At 35.9% G+C, this 21,631-nt stretch overlaps 3 protein-coding genes across 3 annotated transcripts; all 3 read left to right on the top strand.

Annotated features, from left to right (window-relative positions):
• The first annotated feature begins 1,876 nt into the window (after positions 1 to 1,876).
• LOC125361758 (olfactory receptor 1030-like) lies at positions 1,877 to 2,815 on the top strand. The gene has a single exon (XM_048360361.1). It carries the CDS (start codon positions 1,877 to 1,879, stop codon positions 2,813 to 2,815), a length of 939 nt encoding a protein of 312 aa, XP_048216318.1.
• Positions 2,816 to 12,226: 9,411 nt separating this feature from the next.
• Positions 12,227 to 13,165, top strand: LOC125361710 (olfactory receptor 1030-like). The gene has a single exon (XM_048360289.1). It carries the CDS (start codon positions 12,227 to 12,229, stop codon positions 13,163 to 13,165), a length of 939 nt encoding a protein of 312 aa, XP_048216246.1.
• Positions 13,166 to 20,081: 6,916 nt separating this feature from the next.
• LOC125361452 (olfactory receptor 1030-like) lies at positions 20,082 to 21,005 on the top strand. Its single transcript, XM_048359938.1, has one exon. The coding sequence runs from the start codon at positions 20,082 to 20,084 to the stop codon at positions 21,003 to 21,005; it is 924 nt and encodes a 307-aa protein (XP_048215895.1).
• The last annotated feature ends 626 nt before the right edge of the window (positions 21,006 to 21,631 follow it).

Raw genomic sequence — 21,631 nt, 5'->3', positions numbered from 1 at the left:
AAGAGAAATTCTTCTATAAACTGTTTAAGCTTTTCTTCTCAGTGCTGTCATGGTGAATTTGCTTTCTTGTCTCAGGTAGGATGAACCGTCGATCTTTGAGAAAATAGAGGATCCTTGAGAAATGCAGAAACAAATATTGCAACCGAGCTGATTCTAATGTGATTGATTAGTGTTTAGTAAAATAATATTTTTTTCTCATTCAATATCAATAATGAATGGAAATGAATGTCCAGTTAGAGTGTTTTTTTCATAGTGGAAAGGGAGATGAACCACAGAGAACCTCAATTCCTTTGACAAAGTTTACTGAGGATTAGGAAAGAACTTAAGTACTGCTGGATCTAATCCATGGATTAGCTATCATTTTTAACAGTGTATTCATTGATTTAATACTTATTCTCTACTAGACTTGAAACTTGCTCTGTAATTCCAGTGGATAACCTTATTATATGGCAATACATTTTTTAAAGATTACATTGAATTAATTTCCTCACATAGAAGCAACTGCTATTACCACTCAAATTTTGAGAAATGCAAAATATAAAGCAGAGACATTGGTAATTTACCCAAGCCACACAAGTGGAATTCAAAGGAACTAGATTTCTACCTAGGAAATGGAAGTGCAGATATGGAGGAATTATTAGACTCTACTGACTTGAATTGAGTCCCCATGAGTTCATAAGAAGAGGAATAAAATAAAATGTGGTATTAAGCATATTATCAGATGCACATAGATGTTGAGCCCTTGTGTTTGATCCTCTCCTAAGAATATCCTCCTTTGGTCTCACTGTGTGAACGTTAGAGTCCTGTTCAACTTATCATGTCCAAGTATGATTTTTGTCTTTTATTATAGAGTGGCTTTACTTGTAGGTTTGTAGGCATATTATAATGATTATAAATAAGGGAAACTATGCAACCTATGTTTCTTTGAATCTGGCTTCCTTTGCTTAATAATTTTTTTTCAGAATCTTTCCATTTTTTTTTTTACAGTGGGGCAAAGTCATTCTTTCTGATGGAAGCATAGAATTCCATTGTGTATATGTATTGCATTTTCTTGATCCAGAAATAGTAGGACCAGGGCTGGGCATATGGCCTAGTGGCAAGAGTGCCTGCCTTGTATACATGAGGCCCTGGGTTCAATTCCCCAGCACCACATATACAGAAAACGGCTAGAAGTGGTGCTGTGGCTCAAGTGGCAGAGTGCTAGCCTTGAGCAAAAGGAAGCCAGGGACAGTGCTCAGGCCCTGCGTCCAAGCCCCTGGAATGGCCAAAAAAAAAAAAAAAAGAAATGGTAGGACCAAGGGTGAACTGATTTAGCAATGATACTCATTAGATACTATGTTGAATAAGAACTGTACAACTTGTGAGGGAGGAACTCTGGGAAGGAAAAACTGGGACTAAATGAGGGAAGTGGTAACACCTCTGTTTATCATCTTTATAATAATTAAACAAATGAACAGACACTAATAGAAACACCATTGAGGAATTATTCTTCAGTGTTTTTCATTATTGCCTCTACTGAAGTACAACACAGCTTTCTGGAACACTACTCACCTTGCTATATGTCTTGCGATGACCATGTCATAAATATTCATTAACAGAATTGTGCATATTCTTCTATAAAGAGGCATCTATCAATTTATCCATCTGTCTATAATCTCCCAATTTTCTCATGTCTTATCGAGCTTTCATCTACAGATCCATATGACTTGTGATGTTGAAAAGATTAAATTTGTGCTTTGTGGTCCTGTGTGTCTTCACAAGATGGAAAGAAGAAGAGGAAATCCCAGAGTATACGATAAAGGTAATGAATGAAGGACAAAGCTGTAAGCATTTGTTTCCACTTCTTTAGGTCTCATTGGGAGGACAAACCAACATAATGTTAAAGAAAAATCACACAGTGGTAACTGAGTTTATCCTCCTGGGACTGACAGATCGAGCAGAATTGCAACCAGTCCTATTCGTGGTGTTCTTGCTCATCTACCTCATTACAGTTATCGGCAATGTGACCATGATTTGCTTAATCAGAGGTGACTCTAAGCTTCACACACCAATGTACTTCTTCCTCAGTCATCTCTCCTTTGTCGATCTCTGCTATGCTACCACTGTCACCCCCCAGATGCTGGTTAATTTTTTGTCCAAGAGAAAAACGATTTCTTTTGTTGGATGCTTCATCCAATTCAACTTTTTCATTGCTCTGGTAATCACAGACTATTATATGCTCACAGTGATGGCCTATGACCGCTACATGGCCATCTGTAATCCCTTGTTATATGCTAGCAAAATGTCCAGGCGTGTCTGCCTGTCCCTTGTTGCTGCTCCTTATATTTATGGCTTTGCAAATGGTCTGGCACAAACTATCCTGATGCTTCGCCTGACTTTCTGTGGACCCAATGAGATCAATCACTTCTATTGTGCAGACCCTCCCCTCATGGTCCTTGCTTGCTCTGATACCTATGTTAAAGAAACTGCCATGTTTGTGGTGGCGGGTTCCAACCTCAGCTGCTCTCTCACCATCATCCTCATCTCCTACGTTTTCATCTTCACCACCATTCTGCGTATGCGCTCTGCGGAGGGGAGACGCAAGGCCTTCTCTACCTGTGGGTCCCATCTGACAGCGGTCACTGTGTTCTATGGGACCCTATTCTGTATGTACCTGAGGCCCCCTTCTGAGACGTCTGTAGAACAGGGAAAAATTGTAGCTGTGTTTTATATCTTTGTGAGTCCCATGTTAAACCCTTTGATCTATAGCCTGAGAAACAAAGATGTGAAAAGTGCAATAAGAAAAATTGTTAAAAAGGAATTATTTATCAAATAAGATCAATGTGGTCACATGTATGAAAGGGATCTCTATTCTCTGTCACGATAATGAAAATAACAAATTAACAAATCACTGTCTTATTATGTGTTGTCCTTTTTAATTCACCTATGAGACTTAAAATATGTGCTACATCATTCAACAGCTTTTAGTTCTGTCTGCACTGATATAGAAATATTTGAAATAATAAAATATATAGATATATACACTAAGATTATATAGACATATAATTCTATAGAAACAGAAAATATGCATTTTCATTGTTCCAAAATTAATATAGACCAAATAATTCCACTGAAAGTATCAAGTGCTATTTTTGGCTGTTCTTTGGACATTTACTGTATTTCATATCCTTCAAATTGTTTTCCAGAAACTTTTTGTCATAGTAGGTAATTTTTAAAAAAATTTTATTCTGATCATATAATTAGTAAAAATTTAGGATCTAGCTCAGATCATTACTCTTTGATATATCTTACAAGTGATATACTGATCCATTTTGGTATAGATGGAAGTGTCAAATTTCTGTTTCAATTTCTTTTCACCATGTCTCTTTTTACTTGCACCTTCTCATTGCTTGCTCTTTTAAAATAGAATGCAGTTATAATAATGAATGGACATATATGTTGATAAAAGTTACTGAAATAAACTATTTTTAATTGCTTATTCAATTCTTCTAGGATCCATCCACATCTTTACCTTTGCCTATTTTATAACTATCATGTTTATTTTTCTGTATGTTTTTCACTTTTATCTTTTTTATTTATCTATCTATCTATCTATCTATCTATTTATTTATTTATTTATTTATTTGTTTGTTTATTGGTTGTGCCTGAGCTCTGTCCCTGAGCTTTTTTGGTCAAGGTTAGTCCTCTACCACTTTGTACCACAACATCACTTCCATTTTCTGATGGTTAATTGGAGATGAGTCCCATTGATTTTACTGCCCTGGCTGGCTTTGCTTTGACTTGTGTCTTAAAGATGTAAACCCTTTCTGTTTATACATATAGACATATAATTGTGGAGATTTTTCCATTGTATTTTCCTTTATTGTCATATTTTTCAAAATACTAATTCTTCCATTTATATTTTTTGAAATGATTAATACTTTACTTTCATTTGTTGTTTGATTTTAGAAATTGATATATTTCCACAAGTCATTATATTGGTACTTATCTACCTGATCAAATTTCAGAACTCACTTCTTAAATTCTTTGATAAGATATTTTTATAACACCCCCCCCAACAAACCAAATATAGTCACTTCATAAACAAAATAAATATCAGACCTTAATACCATGTCACTATTACTTTAGATATTTCTAATGTTCAGACACTATGAAGTTTATTCTGCTGGACTACATTCTTTTGTTAGTAATTTTTTTTCTTATCCTGTGCTTATTTAAATTTAATATTCACTATTTCTTATCCCTGCATAGTGTTGTTTTTATCATTTACTGTGTGATTATAGTTATGAATTCAAATAATTATATAGCAATGTTTTAATGAATTTGACTTGATCTAAATAAAATCAATCTAAATTTTAAATTAATTTTTCCTAACATTTTTTAAAAGAAAACCCAGAATTTTATTTTATTTTTTGCAGTGCTGATGACCAAACCCAGGGCCTCTTGCATACTAGGCAAATGCTTTACCACTGAATTACACCTCCAGCTCCAATTTTTTTTTTTAGAATAATGATTTATTGTCAAAGTGATGTACAGAGGGGTTACAGTTTCATATGTAAGGCAGTGGGTACATTTCTTGTACTATTTGTTACCTCCTCCTTCAATTCCCCTTTCCCTCTTCCCCAGTTCCCTTTCACCCCATGAGTTGTTCAGTTAGTTTACAACAAATAGTTTTGTAAGTATTGCTTTTGGAGTCATTTGTCTTTTTATCCTTTGTCTCTCGATTTTTATATTCCCTTTCCCTTCCCTAGTTCTAATCCCAGTATATACAGTATCCAGGGTAATCAGATGAAATACAGTGATAGTGTGGGGCAACCACAGGAAGGGGATACAAGAGGATTATCAATAACAAAAAAAAAGCTACAGTTTCGCATGGCATGTTGAAAGTAATTACTACAGTGATATAAAAGTTGTTTCCACAACATGGAGTTCATTTCACTTAGCATCATCTTATGTGTTCATAAGGGTATAGCTATTGGGTTCTTGTGATCCTCTGCTGTGACTAGCCTAAACCTATACTAATTATTCCCTATGAGGGAAACCATAGAGCCCATGTTTCTTTGGGTCTGACTCACATTACTCAGTATAATTTTTCCAAGTCCTTCCATTTCCTTACAAATGGGGCAATGCCATTCTTTCTGATAGTAGCATATGTACCACATTTTCCTGATCCATTCATCTACTGCGGGGCATCTGGGTTGGTTCCATATTTTAGCAATGACAAATGGTGCTGCAATGACCATTGTTGTGCTGGTGGCTTTAGTTTGTTCTTGTTTGTAATCTTTTGGTTAGATGCCCAAGAGTAGAGCTGCTGGGTGGTAGGGGAGCTCTATGTTTAGCCTTCTGAGGAATCTCCACACCACTTTCCAGAATGGCTGAACAAGTTTACATTCACACCAAAAATGTATTAGGGTTCCCTTTTGGCCACATCCCTTCCAACATTTGTTATTATCCTAACATTCTTAAACTGTTTTTCTTTCCCTCTCCTACTAATGGAAGCACAGAAATAAATTTTCTTCTGGAATTTTAAAGACATACCATTGGTCTAATTCTTGGATGTAACTTCATGCATGGTAGGAAAATCTGTTCTATTGAGCTGAATATAAATGTATCAATTTGCTAATAGTTCTTTGTATGTGGTGTCTAACGAATTATTTTCTTAAATAAACATAGTCTTGAATTTTCTACATATGTTTTGGAATTTTGATTTGCAACATGAACCCTTTATTCTTTCTGGTACTACAAATGCTGCAGAACAGATTTATATTCTGTATTTTAAAGTTGTTTCATTTTTATTTTTACTTTTGTGTGTGTGTGTGTGTGTGTGAGTGTGTGCCTGGGAACTGTCCTTAACATTTTTGCTCAAGTCTAGCACCCTGCCACTTTCAGCCATGGCTTCACTTCCAGATTTTTTGGTACTTATTGGACATACCTGTCTCAGGACTTTTCTGCCTGGTTTGGCTGTGAATCACAATCCTTAGATTGAGATCCTTTGATCCCAGTCTCTTGAATAGAAAGGATTACAGATGTGAGCTTGACTTAAGTTTTATGCCTTATCATAGTTATCAAAGTTGGGCACTGGTGGTATCCAACTACAATTCCAGGCTTTGAGAGGCAGAAGCAGGAGAATTTCATTTTCAACCTAGACTAGGCTACAGATAAAGACCCTTTCACAGAGAAGAGAGTGATACAGAGACAAATTGGGATGAAAGAGAATGAAACTAATCAAATTTCCATTACTGTATGAAGTGTTATCTGTTAAATTTTTATGTGTGGATCAATCTAGTCATAGAATCTTTAAGATCCATTTGTCAGATGCTTTATCGTTAAATATCTTGATAAAATAATTCGACCAACCTTTTCATTTTCAAAGATAGTTTTATTTTCAAAGATATAAAAACTAGGCTATTATCCTCTTAGTTCAGGACTGGTACTTAATACACATCACACTATAAAATTTTTAAGAGGTATCATGGTAGTTATATTTGTGGATAAGTACATTCTAATAAATCATACATGTTTCTGAATAGGTAAAGTATATGTAAAGTTATATATGTATTTTTTGTATGGATATTATTCGTAGGAAAAATAAAAAATTATTACTCTTTTCAGATCAAAATGATGGTGGTATGTGCCACATTGAACAAGTTTCATGATATACAATTTGGCCAGAGATTTATCTTACTTTGCACTCATAGGTCCTCAAAAGTTGTAATCTTTCTGAGGATAATTAATTAAATAATAACTTAAGTTCAAGGAGAAAATGCATCTTGCATTATTTTCAAAAGCATCATCCAAGTTTCTTTGAAGTTTCTTACATTTACAGCGATCTCTACCTTTATCTTTAGAATAGGGTCATTTGATGTGGGACTATTAAAATCACAGAGATGGTATTTGACACTGGGATGTGCTAGGGATAACAATAGGAATTCATGTTTCCGGACATATTTCTAGGATAGATAAGGCAAGAGAATTCTGAGGTCGATATAAAGGAATAGGGTAGAGGACTAAATGACTTTGTATAGAAGGCGCTTTAAAAAAAATTTTTTTTTGCCAGTCCTGGGCCTTGAACTCAGAGCCTGAGCACTCTCCTTGGCTTCTTTTTGCTCAAGGCTAGCACTCTGCCACTTGAGCCACAGCACCACGTCTGGCTATTTTCTATATATGTGGTGCTGAGGAATTGAACCCAGGGCTTCATGTATATGAGGCGAGAACTCTTGCCACTAAGCCATATTCCCAGCCCAAGAGAAGGCTTTTGAAGGAGGCTGTGGGATCCTCTCCCTGCATATGCCATGTATCTACTTCACTGGAGTAAAAGGAGATTGATGTTACATCTTTTTTCTTTTGAATTTTTAGTGTAATCTTTATATATTTGTATATTTTTTCTGAACTTCAGAAGATTGGACAACAGGTTTAAAATTTACCACTTCTGTCTAAGAATCCAGGCATTCCTTTTCAGTGATACATTCTGTCTCTTGATGCTTCTGAACATTTATGGAAGACAACTGGTTGGTAATGCATAGCAGACTGCTCTCCTAGGTGCCACTATGGATACTGAGGTTATCACAGTATGGAAAGGGAAGGAGAGAGCAGGAGTTACTCCAAACCTCTGCTGTATCTAGGTTACAGCAATTCAGAGGAAAGAAGCACAAAATCCTAAATTATGTGGTCAAACTCAATTTTTCCTTTTTACTGCCAATAATTTGGACATCTGACTCCTTTGTGTAGGTTTCCATTGAGTCAATATCTAGAACAAAAGTGGGTCAATCTCCCATCTAAATTTCAACAAGAGCGAACGCAGAAATACCGAAATTCAACAGTGGTTATTATGACTACTGCCCCATTGTAATATTACTTGAATAGGATGACTGTCACTCTGGCCTGGATCAGAGATGATACATAAGAGACAGGTTCTGTTCCGAGGTCTTAGGTCAAGGGAAGAAAACAGAGAATCTGGGCCATACTGAGAGCATCATTCAAGGAAGCTGAAGCATCAAAACTTGATAACAAAATGCAATCTCTGACCTGAGGTCTGGGGATGGAAATTCAATGGCCACTGCTGTGACAGTTCAGTGATAGCTAGATCCAGAAAGAAAGACCCTTGTCAGTAATTCCCTAGGAAGTACCCCAACCAGAAATTCCCCCACTGGCATCATCCATGGGCTGAATGGAACCCTGAAATGTGTCAATATGAAACCACAATTTGCATGAGAGAAACAAATCCACTTATCTCAGATTCTCCACTAATATGTTGTTGATGACTCCAGTAATTGTATTGATATGCATTACTATAGGTGAGGGAAAAGGCAGCAAAAAGACAATGCATGCAGATAAGAGTAGAGCAGGAAAATGAGAAACAAAAAGCTGGGCACCAGTGGCTCACACTTATAAACCTAGCTACTCAGGAAAAGCATCTGGATGTCATAACTTGAGGCCACCCCACCTGAAATGTCTATTGCCAATTAACCAGAAAAAAAGCGTGGTAGAACCCCAGCCATGAGCATGAAAGCCAAGTGTAAGGCCCTGAATTCAAACCCTCTTACTGGAAGAAACAGTACCCAGTGAGAGAGACAGAGAGAGAAAGAGAGAGAGAGAGGAACAGAAAGAGAGAAGGAGAAACACACCTGTAGTATCTGAAGAGATATTGCTGTAGCTATTATTATTTCCCATAGTTATGAATTATTATTGGCATTAAAAATCCAATAGTCAAGGCTCAGAATAAGTATATAGGTAGTTCAAGGAATGCTAAATGATTTCAGTGTTTTCCAAACTCAAAAACATTTTCCTTCTATCATGTGAGATTCTATTTCATAGGTTGTAACCATCTAAAGCTTAAAAATTTCAATATTCAGCGTAGAGTAAATAATGAGTCCCACTGTTTATAATTCTTGTGAGATTTGGTTCCCTGGTGACACAAGGTAATGGGTAAAATCTCTTGCACTCTGTTCATTTAGGATTTACAAAATACAGAGACAGTGGTTTGTTTTTATATAACAGTTTCTGAGAGGGATGGCTGAATCAAAATGATTTACTTGCAATGAGACAATTCTGTTATAAACTACTCAAGGTCTTCATACCAGTGTTATCATTGTGAAATCACTCTCCTGTCTCAGGTAGGATGAACCAGAGTTCTTTGAAATTTTAAAATCCAGTGATAAATATTGTTATTGACAAAGTATAAATTACTCCAGATCTTAACCAGATGAATCAGGAAATGTCTCTAATAAAATGCTCTGATTCCAAGTATGATGCTCATGAAGGAATGTTCAAAAGTGATATTTATATTGGGAACAGGGAACTAGACTAAAGAGTATAATGCGACAATCAAAGTTACTAACTGCTTCCCATCAAAGAAACATTCACGTATAACACCGCTCTGTCTGTAACTGTAGATTACACACAATTCCTGTCCCCACTTCAAAGCTCATGTTCCTACATCTTTTTACTCCTTTCCTAGACCTATTTATTTCATCATTTGCTTGAGTTAACTTTCTCCTGTGGCTGTCTTATGGTTATTAGCCAAATTTCATAAATGAGAAAGATTCATATGCCCCCAGAATCACTTATATCCCTTGCAAATGCTTCTTTGTGAGAGACTCTTGCTGAAGAGTATCTTTCAGGATGGGATATATTGGTTATTTCCTTAAAAAAAAAATCGCCGCCACAGAACACTCAGCTATATATGTATATGCTCTTTCTTTCCTTACCTATTTCCCAGAGTGAACAATGAGTGGAGACACTAGTCATATTAACTCTTGATTAATATCCCATGAATAAGTCTGAGATCTGAGGGTCACAGTTTATATCCAGTCTGGACAAGAAAGTCTCTTTGAGAATCTTTTCTCCAATTAACCACCATGAAATAAAAAATGGAGCTGCAGCACAAGTGGTAGAGTGCCCTGGCTTCTTTTTGTTCAAGGCTAGCACTCTGCCACTTGAGCCACAGTGCCACTTCTGGCCATTTTCATATATATGGTGCTGAGGAATCAAACCCAGGGCTTCCTGTATACGAGGCAAACACTCTTGACACTAGGCAATATTCCCAGCCCAGCAGAGTGAATCTTGAGCCCCAAATCTCAGAGACAGTGCCAAAGCCTTGAGTTAAATCACCAGGCCTAGTAACCACGCGCGCGCGCACGCACACACACACACACATCACAACAAAACCTACTTCAGCACCAAGAGTACTACTTACTGGCAATAGTCTTAGAAAATTCAGCCAAATCTTGTAAGATTACAAAAAACACATAAAATAACTTCATTTAGCTTGATGATTTGTTGTTAATTTTATTTTGGCAATAAATCCAATGTCTTTATGGGCAAAATGAACAAGAAACTTTGGTTGACAGAGGTATAACATGCCTTTCAAACTAACTTTTTCTGTTATTGGTACTTGGGTATTGCAATATATGTAATATATATAGTGCATATATATATATATATATATATACTTATGCTTATTTTAATAAGATACTCTCCTGTTAATATTTCTTACATTATGGAATAGTTATATATCTATGTGTACATATATGTATGCATATATGTGCATATATGCTATCCTCCTTTTATCATATATTATATACTATATATATAGTAAACAATAATAACTTGACTATACATAATGTATAATATTTCATATATTTTTCATGTAGTTTCCATGATCACTTTTGTTTTTCTCAGATGTTATGTTGTTCACTTCATAGTGCTTTCCCAGTAATCAAGATTGATCACAGTGTATTGTGTGGACATTGTGAGGACTCAATCCCTGAAATTTTTAACTTTTTTTGTTTTTGAGGTTGAATCTCTCTAACTTAGACCAGGTTTATCTCCTATTCATTACTCTCTTGCCACACATATAGCTGCAATTACAGGCAAGTACTACTTACTGTACCAATCTTAATATCTAAATAATATCTTATCTACAGTCTCAATTGTATGTTATGTATTATTTTAATTGACTGAATGTTAACTATTATTTTAGCATGACATAAATCTTATTTCCTGCTTTAAGAAACATGCAGTGAATTTGTGCCTTAGCATCCAAAAATATTGCTAGTGTTAGAAGAGAGATATAGGAAATAATGTGTCTGTTTTTTCCCAGTTTTCATTATCTACTGTAATATAAGACTTTTTTTTTATAATAAAACAAACCTATGAAGCTTCACTTCCAATACAAATGTGTTTATACAAAAGTATATATGCCTCTCACATATGTCCTTTGTACATATATAGAGATGTGTAACTATTCCTATTATGTAAAAATATGTACAATATCTTATTACAATATATGCAGCATACGTATATATGTACATATATGTGCATAATATATATAGTACAGGGATTGTATATATCAAGTACATGTGTAAGTATGATATCATATATTATATGATACATTATTTGTAACTGATTTGTTCTAGCCAAACCAAAACCAATTATTTGTCCTTTTAAGCAAATAAAGAAAAAAGAAAAACACACATAGTGACACTTATTCTGCAAAGTGAAGCCATATCTGTGAGCATGAGCCTCCTGATGTGGACAGCGGCGTCTAAAGAGTATCTTCTACAAGGGAGGGAAGGATGCAGGGTTAGCTCTCTTTAAAGGGCCAGAGAAACACACATTGTTACAGAGGTGTTCTGGAAAATTCAGCTTAAGTTTCTCCAACTTCAGACAGTTGAGATAAGTTCAAACTGTGATAGAAGGAATGACACTTCAAGAGCTACCTTGTAAAAGGGAAACATTACAGCTGCAAAGAATAGTTTTTTGTATCTCCATATTCAGAGAAAATGTAAATGAGTAAAGATGTTAAAGACTTGAACAAAGGTATACACTCCTCAAATGTGAAAAGCTAGAACACTGACATGAAACCATTTAAGGTATGATTGCCTAAATGTATCTACATCATATATTATATAGTATATGTTATATTTCATATGCACATATATGTAATACACATGAATATATATACATTATCAATACATAATACACATTTTATTTTATATAATGCATATAAAGTACATAAAGGAATATACAAAATGGAACTTCACATTAGTCTACCAATTAAATCTCATTAATGTAATGTTCTCTAGGCCATGATTTTATGTATTTACAAGTTTGAGAGTGAAGGAAGATATGTCAGATGACTTGGTCCAGGTAGTGAATGAATGATATAAGCCACATGCATTTTACTCCCTTTTCTTTAGGTGTCATTGGAAGACAAACCAACATAATGTTAAAGGAAAACCACACAGAGGTAACTGAGTTCATTTTTCTGGGACTGACAGATCGAGCAGAATTGCAACCAGTCCTATTCGTGGTGTTCTTGCTCATCTACCTCATCACAGTTATCGGCAATGTGACAATGATTTGCTTAATCAGAAGTGACTCTAAGCTTCACACACCAATGTACTTCTTCCTCAGTCATCTCTCCTTTGTCGATCTCTGCTATGCTACCACTGTCACTCCCCAGATGCTGGTTAATTTCTTGTCCAAGAGAAAAACGATTTCATTTGTTGGATGCTTCATCCAATTCAACTTCTTCATTTCTCTGGGGATCACAGACTATTATATGCTCACAGTGATGGCTTATGACCGCTACATGGCCATCTGCAAGCCCTTGTTATATGCTAGCAAAATGTCCAGGCGTGTCTGCCTGTCCCTTGTTGCTGCTCCTTATATTTATGGCTTTGCAAATGGTCTGGCACAAACTATCCTGATGCTTCGCCTGACTTTCTGTGGACCCAATGAGATCAATCACTTCTATTGTGCAGACCCTCCCCTCATGGTCCTTGCTTGCTCTGATACCTATGTAAAAGAAACTGCCATGTTTGTGGTGGCAGGTTCCAACCTCAGCTGCTCTCTCACCATCATCCTCATCTCCTACATTTTCATCTTCACCACCATTCTGCGCATGCGCTCTGCGGAGGGGAGACGCAAGGCCTTCTCTACCTGTGGGTCCCATCTGACAGCGGTCACTGTGTTCTATGGGACCCTATTCTGTATGTACCTGAGGCCCCCTTCTGAGACGTCTGTAGAACAGGGAAAAATTGTAGCTGTATTTTATATCTTTGTGAGTCCTATGTTAAACCCTTTCATCTACAGTCTGAGAAACAAAGATGTGAAAAGTGCAATAAAGAAAATAATGCCAAAGGAATTGCTTATTAAGTAAGGTTATGGGCATAGGTACAGATGGCACCCCTTGTTTTCTGACAAGTTAACAAACATTTCAAATTACCAATACAATTCTATCTGAGATTGGTTTATGGCTCTTCTACTTCAAATCGGAAACTATCAATATGTTGTAAGTTATGACCTAGTGGTTATAGTTCTTTTTCAGTGAACAGGTTCTTTTCTTGTCATAATGACAGTAAGTGAAAGTAAGTGAATGACAGTTTTTGAAAGCAAAGAAGTCTTGACCAGATGTATTATTATTCCTCTACAAATTGAATATGGAATAGATGATTTGTCAATGTTTCTCATGTTATTTCCCTTGTTATTTGGGTGGGATCCCAAGATCTTCTTTCTCCTGATGATCCATTAGGTTTTTTTGTGCTTAATAAATTATGAATAATTTTCCGGAAAAATCAACCAGAAGGGGTGAGATTTTTGTCCATTTGCAAATGATATATAATTTAAATATTTTGCTTTATATTTCAGTATACTTTTGACAACATGTTTCTTTTTGATATATTTATTTATTGTCATTGTAGACTTGACATTCAGAGTGGTTACAGTGATATGAATCATGTAATGAGTATAATAATTTTTAAACCATGTCTCCCCTGCCATAGCTCTCTTCCAGTTTTTCCTTCCCATCCCTACTCAATAGTGTCTAGTGAGCACCACTGTGGTACTTTTTTACCCTTGTTCCACCTTTTCTGTGCCTCCTTTGCCCTCACAAATACAAACAAACAAGATAAAATGAAAAGAAAAAAACCCCAGCAACAATAGCAACTAAAAAATGTCTTTTGTTTCTTGTCTCTTAAATTGATCCAATGGTATCCTCACACATTTGGCATTGATGGGTATACCAAATTTGTTAGGAGAGATTTTATATTTTTTTTTCACAAGCATCATTCCCATCAATAAACTACCTCTTATTATACTCTTCGTTCATAATTTCCTGTTGTTTTGGGACAGACTATATTGATATTTTATCCATATTGATGGATGGGTATTCACATATATGGAATTTACTGCAATAATGCTTTTGAACTCAGGGCCTTGCTTTCCCTTAGCTTTTCTGCTCAAGGCTGATGCTCTACTACTTGAGCCACAACTTTACTTCTAGCTATTTTTCCCCTGATTAGTTGGAGATTAAGGTCTCTTGAACTTCCAAGGCAGATTTCAGATCTAATTCCTCAAATCTCAGTCTTTCAAGTAGTTAGGATTTCAATCCTGAGCTACGAGAACCCCGACGTCTCTTGCTGATATTTTAGCCATAATAGACAGGCTCGTCTCCCCAAAGAGGTCAGATTATAGGAGTGCACCACCATGCCTGGATTTCACTTTGTCTCATAAAATAGTGACTATGAATATTGTACCAGGCTCAATTTTACTATACACAATATAAATACCATTAACATCTTCAGAATTTCTGTTACTATGGTTACTATAAATCATGTGTGCATGATTTATCTGAGAATGTGAAAGATTTTCATTTGAAACTAGCATATATAATACCTAGATTTACCAGCTTATGTGGTGCTGAGTAGTGAATGCAGGTACACGTGCATGTTAAACCATCCAATGAGCAACATTTTGAGAACTAAAAGTTCAAATTTATTAATATTTTTGCAACTGTCATACCAGAACTCAATGGAGGATAAAAGAGTGAGATGAGCCTTACACAATGAGACTCAATCTCAGAAAGCCAAAATAATAATACTGATCACAAATAACAATAAAATCATAACATTATTTGATTCCATCTACCTTCCTCAGTGAATTTGTAGTGTTAAAACTGCCATGTGTCAATTCCTCATGCAATGTGCCAGTCTGTTCATAAAATCCTCACCCTAGGATTGATAACTTAGTTTTACCACCCTCTGTTAGAAGATTAAATTGTGTTCTTGATGTGTCACTGAGGAAAACAATATCTCTTCACACTGAGCAGAAACACTTGAATTCCTTCAAAAGTTTCTATCCATCATTTCTATCAAAGGCTATTAAAACCTACTCCTCTTGGAATAGAGACAAAACTTTAAGCAAAGAAAGAGTATCACTTGGGAAAGGGTAGAGAATGAATGGCGGATCTTGCAGATCTTTGTCATAGCTTATTGCCCAGCAGTAACTGTCTTGCTCCAACTCCAGATTAAAATGCTGCATGAAAGAACTAAGGATATTGGTTTTGTTGGCTTTCCACTGCACCCATGATGTTGTTAGTTTCATAAAGTGAATACATCAATATTTATTGGACACATGCATAAAGAGAATGAATAAGTGAGAGCCACTATGTAGCAGAAATAAGTAAAATCGTATTTTAACAGGAATGCTAGCTGTGCTCTGTCAAATCTCAGAAAGATGACATGATTTTTGTTCCTTTGGTTCCAAGTTGCTTTTAGCCATATGTAGTTCATTTGAAAGAATACATGCCAATTACTTCAATAGAAGACATTCCTTTTAATTGTACGTTCAAATATTTAGTACTAGACATTTTGAGTTTTTACAGAGGTGAAATCATAAGAGAATCATCATGGTCTTAATAAAGCATTGTGCACAAGCACACACATATACACACATATTCATGTATAAATACACATATAACTGTCAGGAGCCAAACTTGCAGCTAAATTCATTCCCACCTCTGGCTGTGCTGTTATCGCCAAGATATGCTAGATGCAAGGACATTTGTTCACAGCCACTATCCAGAATTGCTTTGTTATGTCCGCACCTTGCTATGTCCACAGGAGTAGATTCCTATGTTAATCAACCTTATCCTGTGTTTACTGTAATCAAATGTTGCAAACTTCAAGTCCTCTTTGTGTTCTTGAATTTTAACAACCCTATGCTATTCCCTGGTTCCAAAACTGCATATAAGCTGGGAGTTAAGAATAAACTTGGCTGCAGTCTTGAGTTACAATCTCAAGGTGCAGACCTCCTGAACCCCATCTTTTGTCTCTTGTCTTCTTTTTCTCTCATCTATCTTTCTTTTTCTTTAGTCCTTGCCCCCTCAATCAGGATTTCCTCTTCGCTGCCGACTGGCTCGGCAGATATAACCAATAGAATATGATTCTATTTATGAAAAGTATATTTCCATAATGTAGGTAACATTACTTTTTAATGTGTGTATAGATATATGCACACACATAAAGCAAAATAATGTTATAGCTACAAATGGTTAAGTGATTATTTTGTACACAAAGAAACCATTTAGCTGATTCAAGAGATAAAAATGTCAGTTTGAAATACAGTTTCAGTAATCTAATAGAGTGATAACATTGCTCTGGTAACTAGCAAAACAGAAACAAAGCAGGTAGGGGGTAACTGATTTGCAGATACAGATAATTCTAGAGGTGAAGTAAACAAAATTATCTAATGGACTGGTTACAGAGTATGTGAAAAGAAGCAATTGCCTCAACACCATCGAATTCAGACTTAAATATAATACTGCTAGTGAGTGACCACTGATGCTTGTATGTAGCCCTCTGTTGACTTAGGATTCCAAAGGAAAGTTAGACTGTGGCTCTCGTCAGTGTTAGAATGGCTACATTTTAGTTCTATGAGGCTCAAAATCATGAACTGACTAGGTCAACTAAATTAACTGACTGCTACAATTTTAGAGATTCCACTATCTTTTTTTATTTACAATGAATGGGTTTGAAATAGCAACAGAAGTAAAAAATAAATAAGGCATTTAGCACCAACAAATGATAGTTTCCACTGCTCTATCATATTCTTGGGAGATTTGATTCCTGTATGACAATAGGGAGCAAAAATCATGGTCTCAATAAACTTTGGGATTTCAGGATAAGAATATAGCTGTTCCACATGATACAAATTACTTCCTGAGAGGAATAATTGATCCCTGGTGGGTTTATTTCCTATGAGATAGTTCTCTTATAAAAGCTTCAGGTTCTTCATGTCCATGCTGTCATTATGAAATTGCTTTTCTGTCTCAGGTAGGATTAAACTATCATCTTCTTGAATTTTGCAGTCCAGTAATCTGCATTCTAATTGAGAAAATCCCCAATTAATCTGAATCCTAATTGAGTTAATGAGGAACGGTTTATTGAAATCTTATGAAGCTCCTCAAGTACAATTCCCACGAGGGAATTTGCAAAAGACTGGTACCTACATAAAGTAAAGAGAAGTCACATTATTTCAATCAATGTTATTGACTGCTTCCAATCAAAGGAGCACTGATTTCCAACATCTGTGCATCAGAACCATAAATTGGGCATAGTTCTTCTCCCTCAGAAGGTCCTCTTCTGCTGTAGACACTTGTTCCTTCCTAGACCTGTGTCTTTCTCCATAACAGCACTGATTGCAACTTGTAAGTGTGGTCTTCATGCCCAAATTAGCTTCTTTCCATGGAAAGACTGCTACTGCCAGCCAAGTTTTATGCACGAGAAAAACTGAGATTCCCTGATATCCACTTACATCCCTGCAAGATGATTGTGACAGTTTCTGGCCTCAGAGGTGTATGTGGTGGATTTTTCTCAAAAGGAAGACCACTGTCATAATGCATTTGTAAAGGCATATCTATCTGTGTGCTCAGTGGTTGTATCACTTCATTCCCCAGAGTGAAAAGTTAATAGAAATGTTGTTAGTTATTTTAAATCTTGGTGAATATTTCACTAAATCAAGTTAATACAGAGGCATTGGAGCACCAAGAGTTAGTTGCTTGTTTGGTTATATTAAGAGGAAATTCAGATAAATCTTGTGAGTATAAAAAATAAGAAATGCATATACCAATTTCATGAAGTTTGGAGACTCTGTTTCTTTTCTTTCTTTGTTGATTCTGGGACTCAAATTTTGGGCTTGGGCTTCTATTTGCTGAGGCCTAGCACTTTACCACTTGAGTCACAGTGCCATTTCCAGCTTTTTCTGGGATTAATTGAAGAGTCTCACAGACTTTCCTGCCTGAGCTGGCTTTGAACCATGATGCTCTGATTCCAGACTCCTAAGTAGCTAGGATTACATGTGTGAGCCACCAGAGCCCAGCTGAGACTTATCTGTATTTTTATCTTAGGAAAAAATGTCCAAAGTTCTCATGGGAAAATGCAAAAACCCAGTAGACAAGAACCCCAGCCGGATGACTTTATAAAATATAAATTTCTGAGTGCTCTGGGATGTCACTGCTCTCCAGGTCCTTAAGGAGGGAGTGTATGACATAATCTTAGCAGTGTATAATATGTCACCAAAAGATAATATCAAAGTTTCATTTCCATGTTCATGGTCATTATTTTTTCCACATGTTGGGTGATGTGCTTCATTGTATTTTCTTTCTCTTTTGTTGTGGTGTTGGCTATTAGAATCTCACAGAGAATAATAAGCTTTTTAACAAGTCTGAGTACTGCTTTAAGCCCTTCTGTTTGGTGCATTGTTTTCTTCTGTACTTAACCCAGGCTTGCAATCTTCTTGATTCTGACTGCTGTGTGGCTGGGATTCTGGGAATATATTATGGTCTCCTGATCCAGGCATCTTCAGCAGTCTAGTTATAGTAGTATAGAACTGATATCAGTATTATTTCACTAAGATCTCAAAGAAATAATATATATCTTATTTTGAAAGGAACCTCAGTTCAATTTAATCCATAATTTTATTAATTTTTTGAATGTTAGAAACTTTAGAAAGAAGTAGAAACACTGAAAATCAATTGGACTGAGAATTTGGTTCTAAGGGTTTTTTTTTGTTATTTTACTGTCATACAATGGAATTTGACACCATGTTTTCCATAAGCAATGCCACCTAATGAATACTTACACCAGTTTCTCTGTACATGTATGTCTATGTACACTTGCATACCTATATCATTTATGTCCTTTGCATATAAATATATCCATGGTATAGACAGACATCTTTGTATGAACAAACCATATTTAAAAATAGCTAAAGTTTACTTTCATTTCCCCAAGCCAATTAGGCAATTCTGGACAAAAATATTCCAATAAATGAGATCCTGACCTGGTTTTGAAAAGTGGAAATGAGTTTTGAGGACCCTCTGGAATGGATAAGAGTAGGGGACATAAAAACATATTACTGAGTAAAGGAACAGCTGGAAAACTATCTTGGGTTCACAGTGGCTGGGAAAGATATTCTCATTACATGGGGAGAGGCAACCTTTCCCAAGTCAATTTCACTGTGGAAAAAATAGGTAAATTTCAATGATGATACTTTGCTAAACACATCCAAACTGCATTACCAAAAAGACAAATAAAATTATAAATGAAATTAATTCTTATATTAATATTTTCAACTAAAAGGCAAAGATGAACCATAGAAAAGACTTGTAAGGCAACTTCAAGTATTGTTAAGCTTGTATAACAAAATTGCATGTTATAAATTCCTTTAGAGTGAGAAAAAGATGATAGGTAGATGATAGATGAGAGATAGATAACAAATGATAGAAAAATCGATAGATGGTAGAAAGATGCATAGATAGGTGATACATTATACAAACACACACACACACACATATATATGTGTATATATATATATACATATACACACAGGCATAGATAACTTCATATTAATTTACCTGTTTAAAATCCTAATGTGGGCTGGGAACATGGCTTAGCGGTAAAGTGTTGCCTAGCATGCATGAAGCCCTGGGTTTGATTCCTCAGCACCACATAAACAGAAAAGGACAGAAGTGGTGCTGTGGCTCAAGTGGTAGAGTGGTAGCCTTGAGCACACAGTAGCCAGGGACAGTGCTCCGACCCTGAGTCCCAAGCTCCAGGACTGGCAAAAACAAGTTTAAAATCCTAACTTAAGTTTTCTGTGCCAATTATGTATGCCATATATATTTACAAGTTTCAAAGAGGAGAGGAGAATCTTAGATCAGGGTAATGAATGAAGGATAAAGTCATATTAATTTTATTTCTCTTTCTTTAGATGTCTTTGGAAGACAACTCAATACAATGCTAAAGAAAAACCACACAGTGGTAACTGAGTTCATTTTTCTGGGACTGACAGATCGAGCAGAATTGCAGCCAGTCCTATTCGTGGTGTTCTTGCTCATCTACCTCATTACAATAATAGGCAATGTCACAATGATTTGCTTAATCAGAAGTGACTCTAAGCTTCATACCCCAATGTACTTTTTCCTCAGTCATCTCTCCTTTGTCGATCTCTGCTATGCTACCACTGTCACCCCCCAGATGCTGGTTAATTTCTTGTCCAAGAGAAAAACGATTTCCTTCATCGGCTGCATTATACAATTCAACTTTTTCATTGCACTGATCATCACAGACTATTATATGCTTGCAGTGATGGCTTATGATCGCTACATGGCCATCTGTAAACCCTTGTTATATGCTAGCAAAATGTCCAGGCGTGTCTGCCTGTCCCTTGTTGCTGCTCCTTATGTTTATGGATTTGCAAATGGTCTGGTACAAACCATTCTGATGCTTCGCCTGACTTTCTGTGGACCCAATGAGATCAATCACTTCTATTGTGCAGACCCTCCCCTCATGGTCCTTAGTTGCTCTGATACCTATGTCAAAAAGACTGCCATGTTTGTGGTGGCGGGTTCCAACCTTATTTGCTCTCTCACCATCGTTCTCATCTCCTATATTTTCATCTTCACCGCCATTCTGCGTATGCGCTCTGCAGAGGGGAGACGCAAGGCTTTCTCTACCTGTGGGTCCCATCTGACAGCGGTCACTGTGTTCTATGGGACCCTATTCTGCATGCACCTGAGGCCCCCTTCTGAGACGTCTGTAGAACAGGGGAAAATTGTAGCTGTGTTTTATATCTTTGTGAGTCCTATGCTGAACCCTTTCATTTATAGCCTGAGGAACAAAGATGTTAAAAATGCAATAAGAAAATTTATCAGAAAGTAGGTATCAGAATCATTAGGTATGTTAGAGTTTGTCATAGTTGTATGCAGTGCCCTTCCTATTTGATCATTATGGTGCATTACCATTCATAAAACATTTTCTTTATAATTTTATCTGTCACTTACATATATAACATACCACTGTGTGTTTCTATTTTCTAGAATTTTACTGTACCATATTTGAAGATTTAAAAGGCACAGAAAATTAATGACTTACCTAGAGCCAAGGTGTTCTGAAGTATTAATTAATAAAGATTCTATTTATAGAATTTAGCTAAGCACAAGGTGATGAAATACAAAATTACTAAAAGTTCTGATAATGATGATCATTTGATTGTTGTAAAATTAAAGAACTTTCAAAGTATGATAAAAAATATTTGACCTTATTTGGTAGGCTTTTCTACTTCTGAAAGCTTTATACAAATTATATAGTGAATAAATATTTGGATATACTTGAAATAATTTCTCTAATATCTTCTTATCAACTGATATTATTAGCCTGATACAATTTTTGTATAGATATTTGATAGAAATGTCAAATTTCTTTTGAGAACGTTTGCTTCTGTTTGGTTACAAAGCATATTTCCCATCCATATGCCACTTGTCCTCTATCCTTATTTTCATTGCCAG

The sequence above is a fragment of the Perognathus longimembris genome, chromosome 13 (assembly GCF_023159225.1).
Source record: "Perognathus longimembris pacificus isolate PPM17 chromosome 13, ASM2315922v1, whole genome shotgun sequence".
NCBI classification, from domain to species: Eukaryota; Metazoa; Chordata; class Mammalia; order Rodentia; family Heteromyidae; genus Perognathus; species Perognathus longimembris.
Note: the sequence above shows the minus strand (reverse complement) of the source record. Positions and strands in the feature narration are given on the sequence as shown.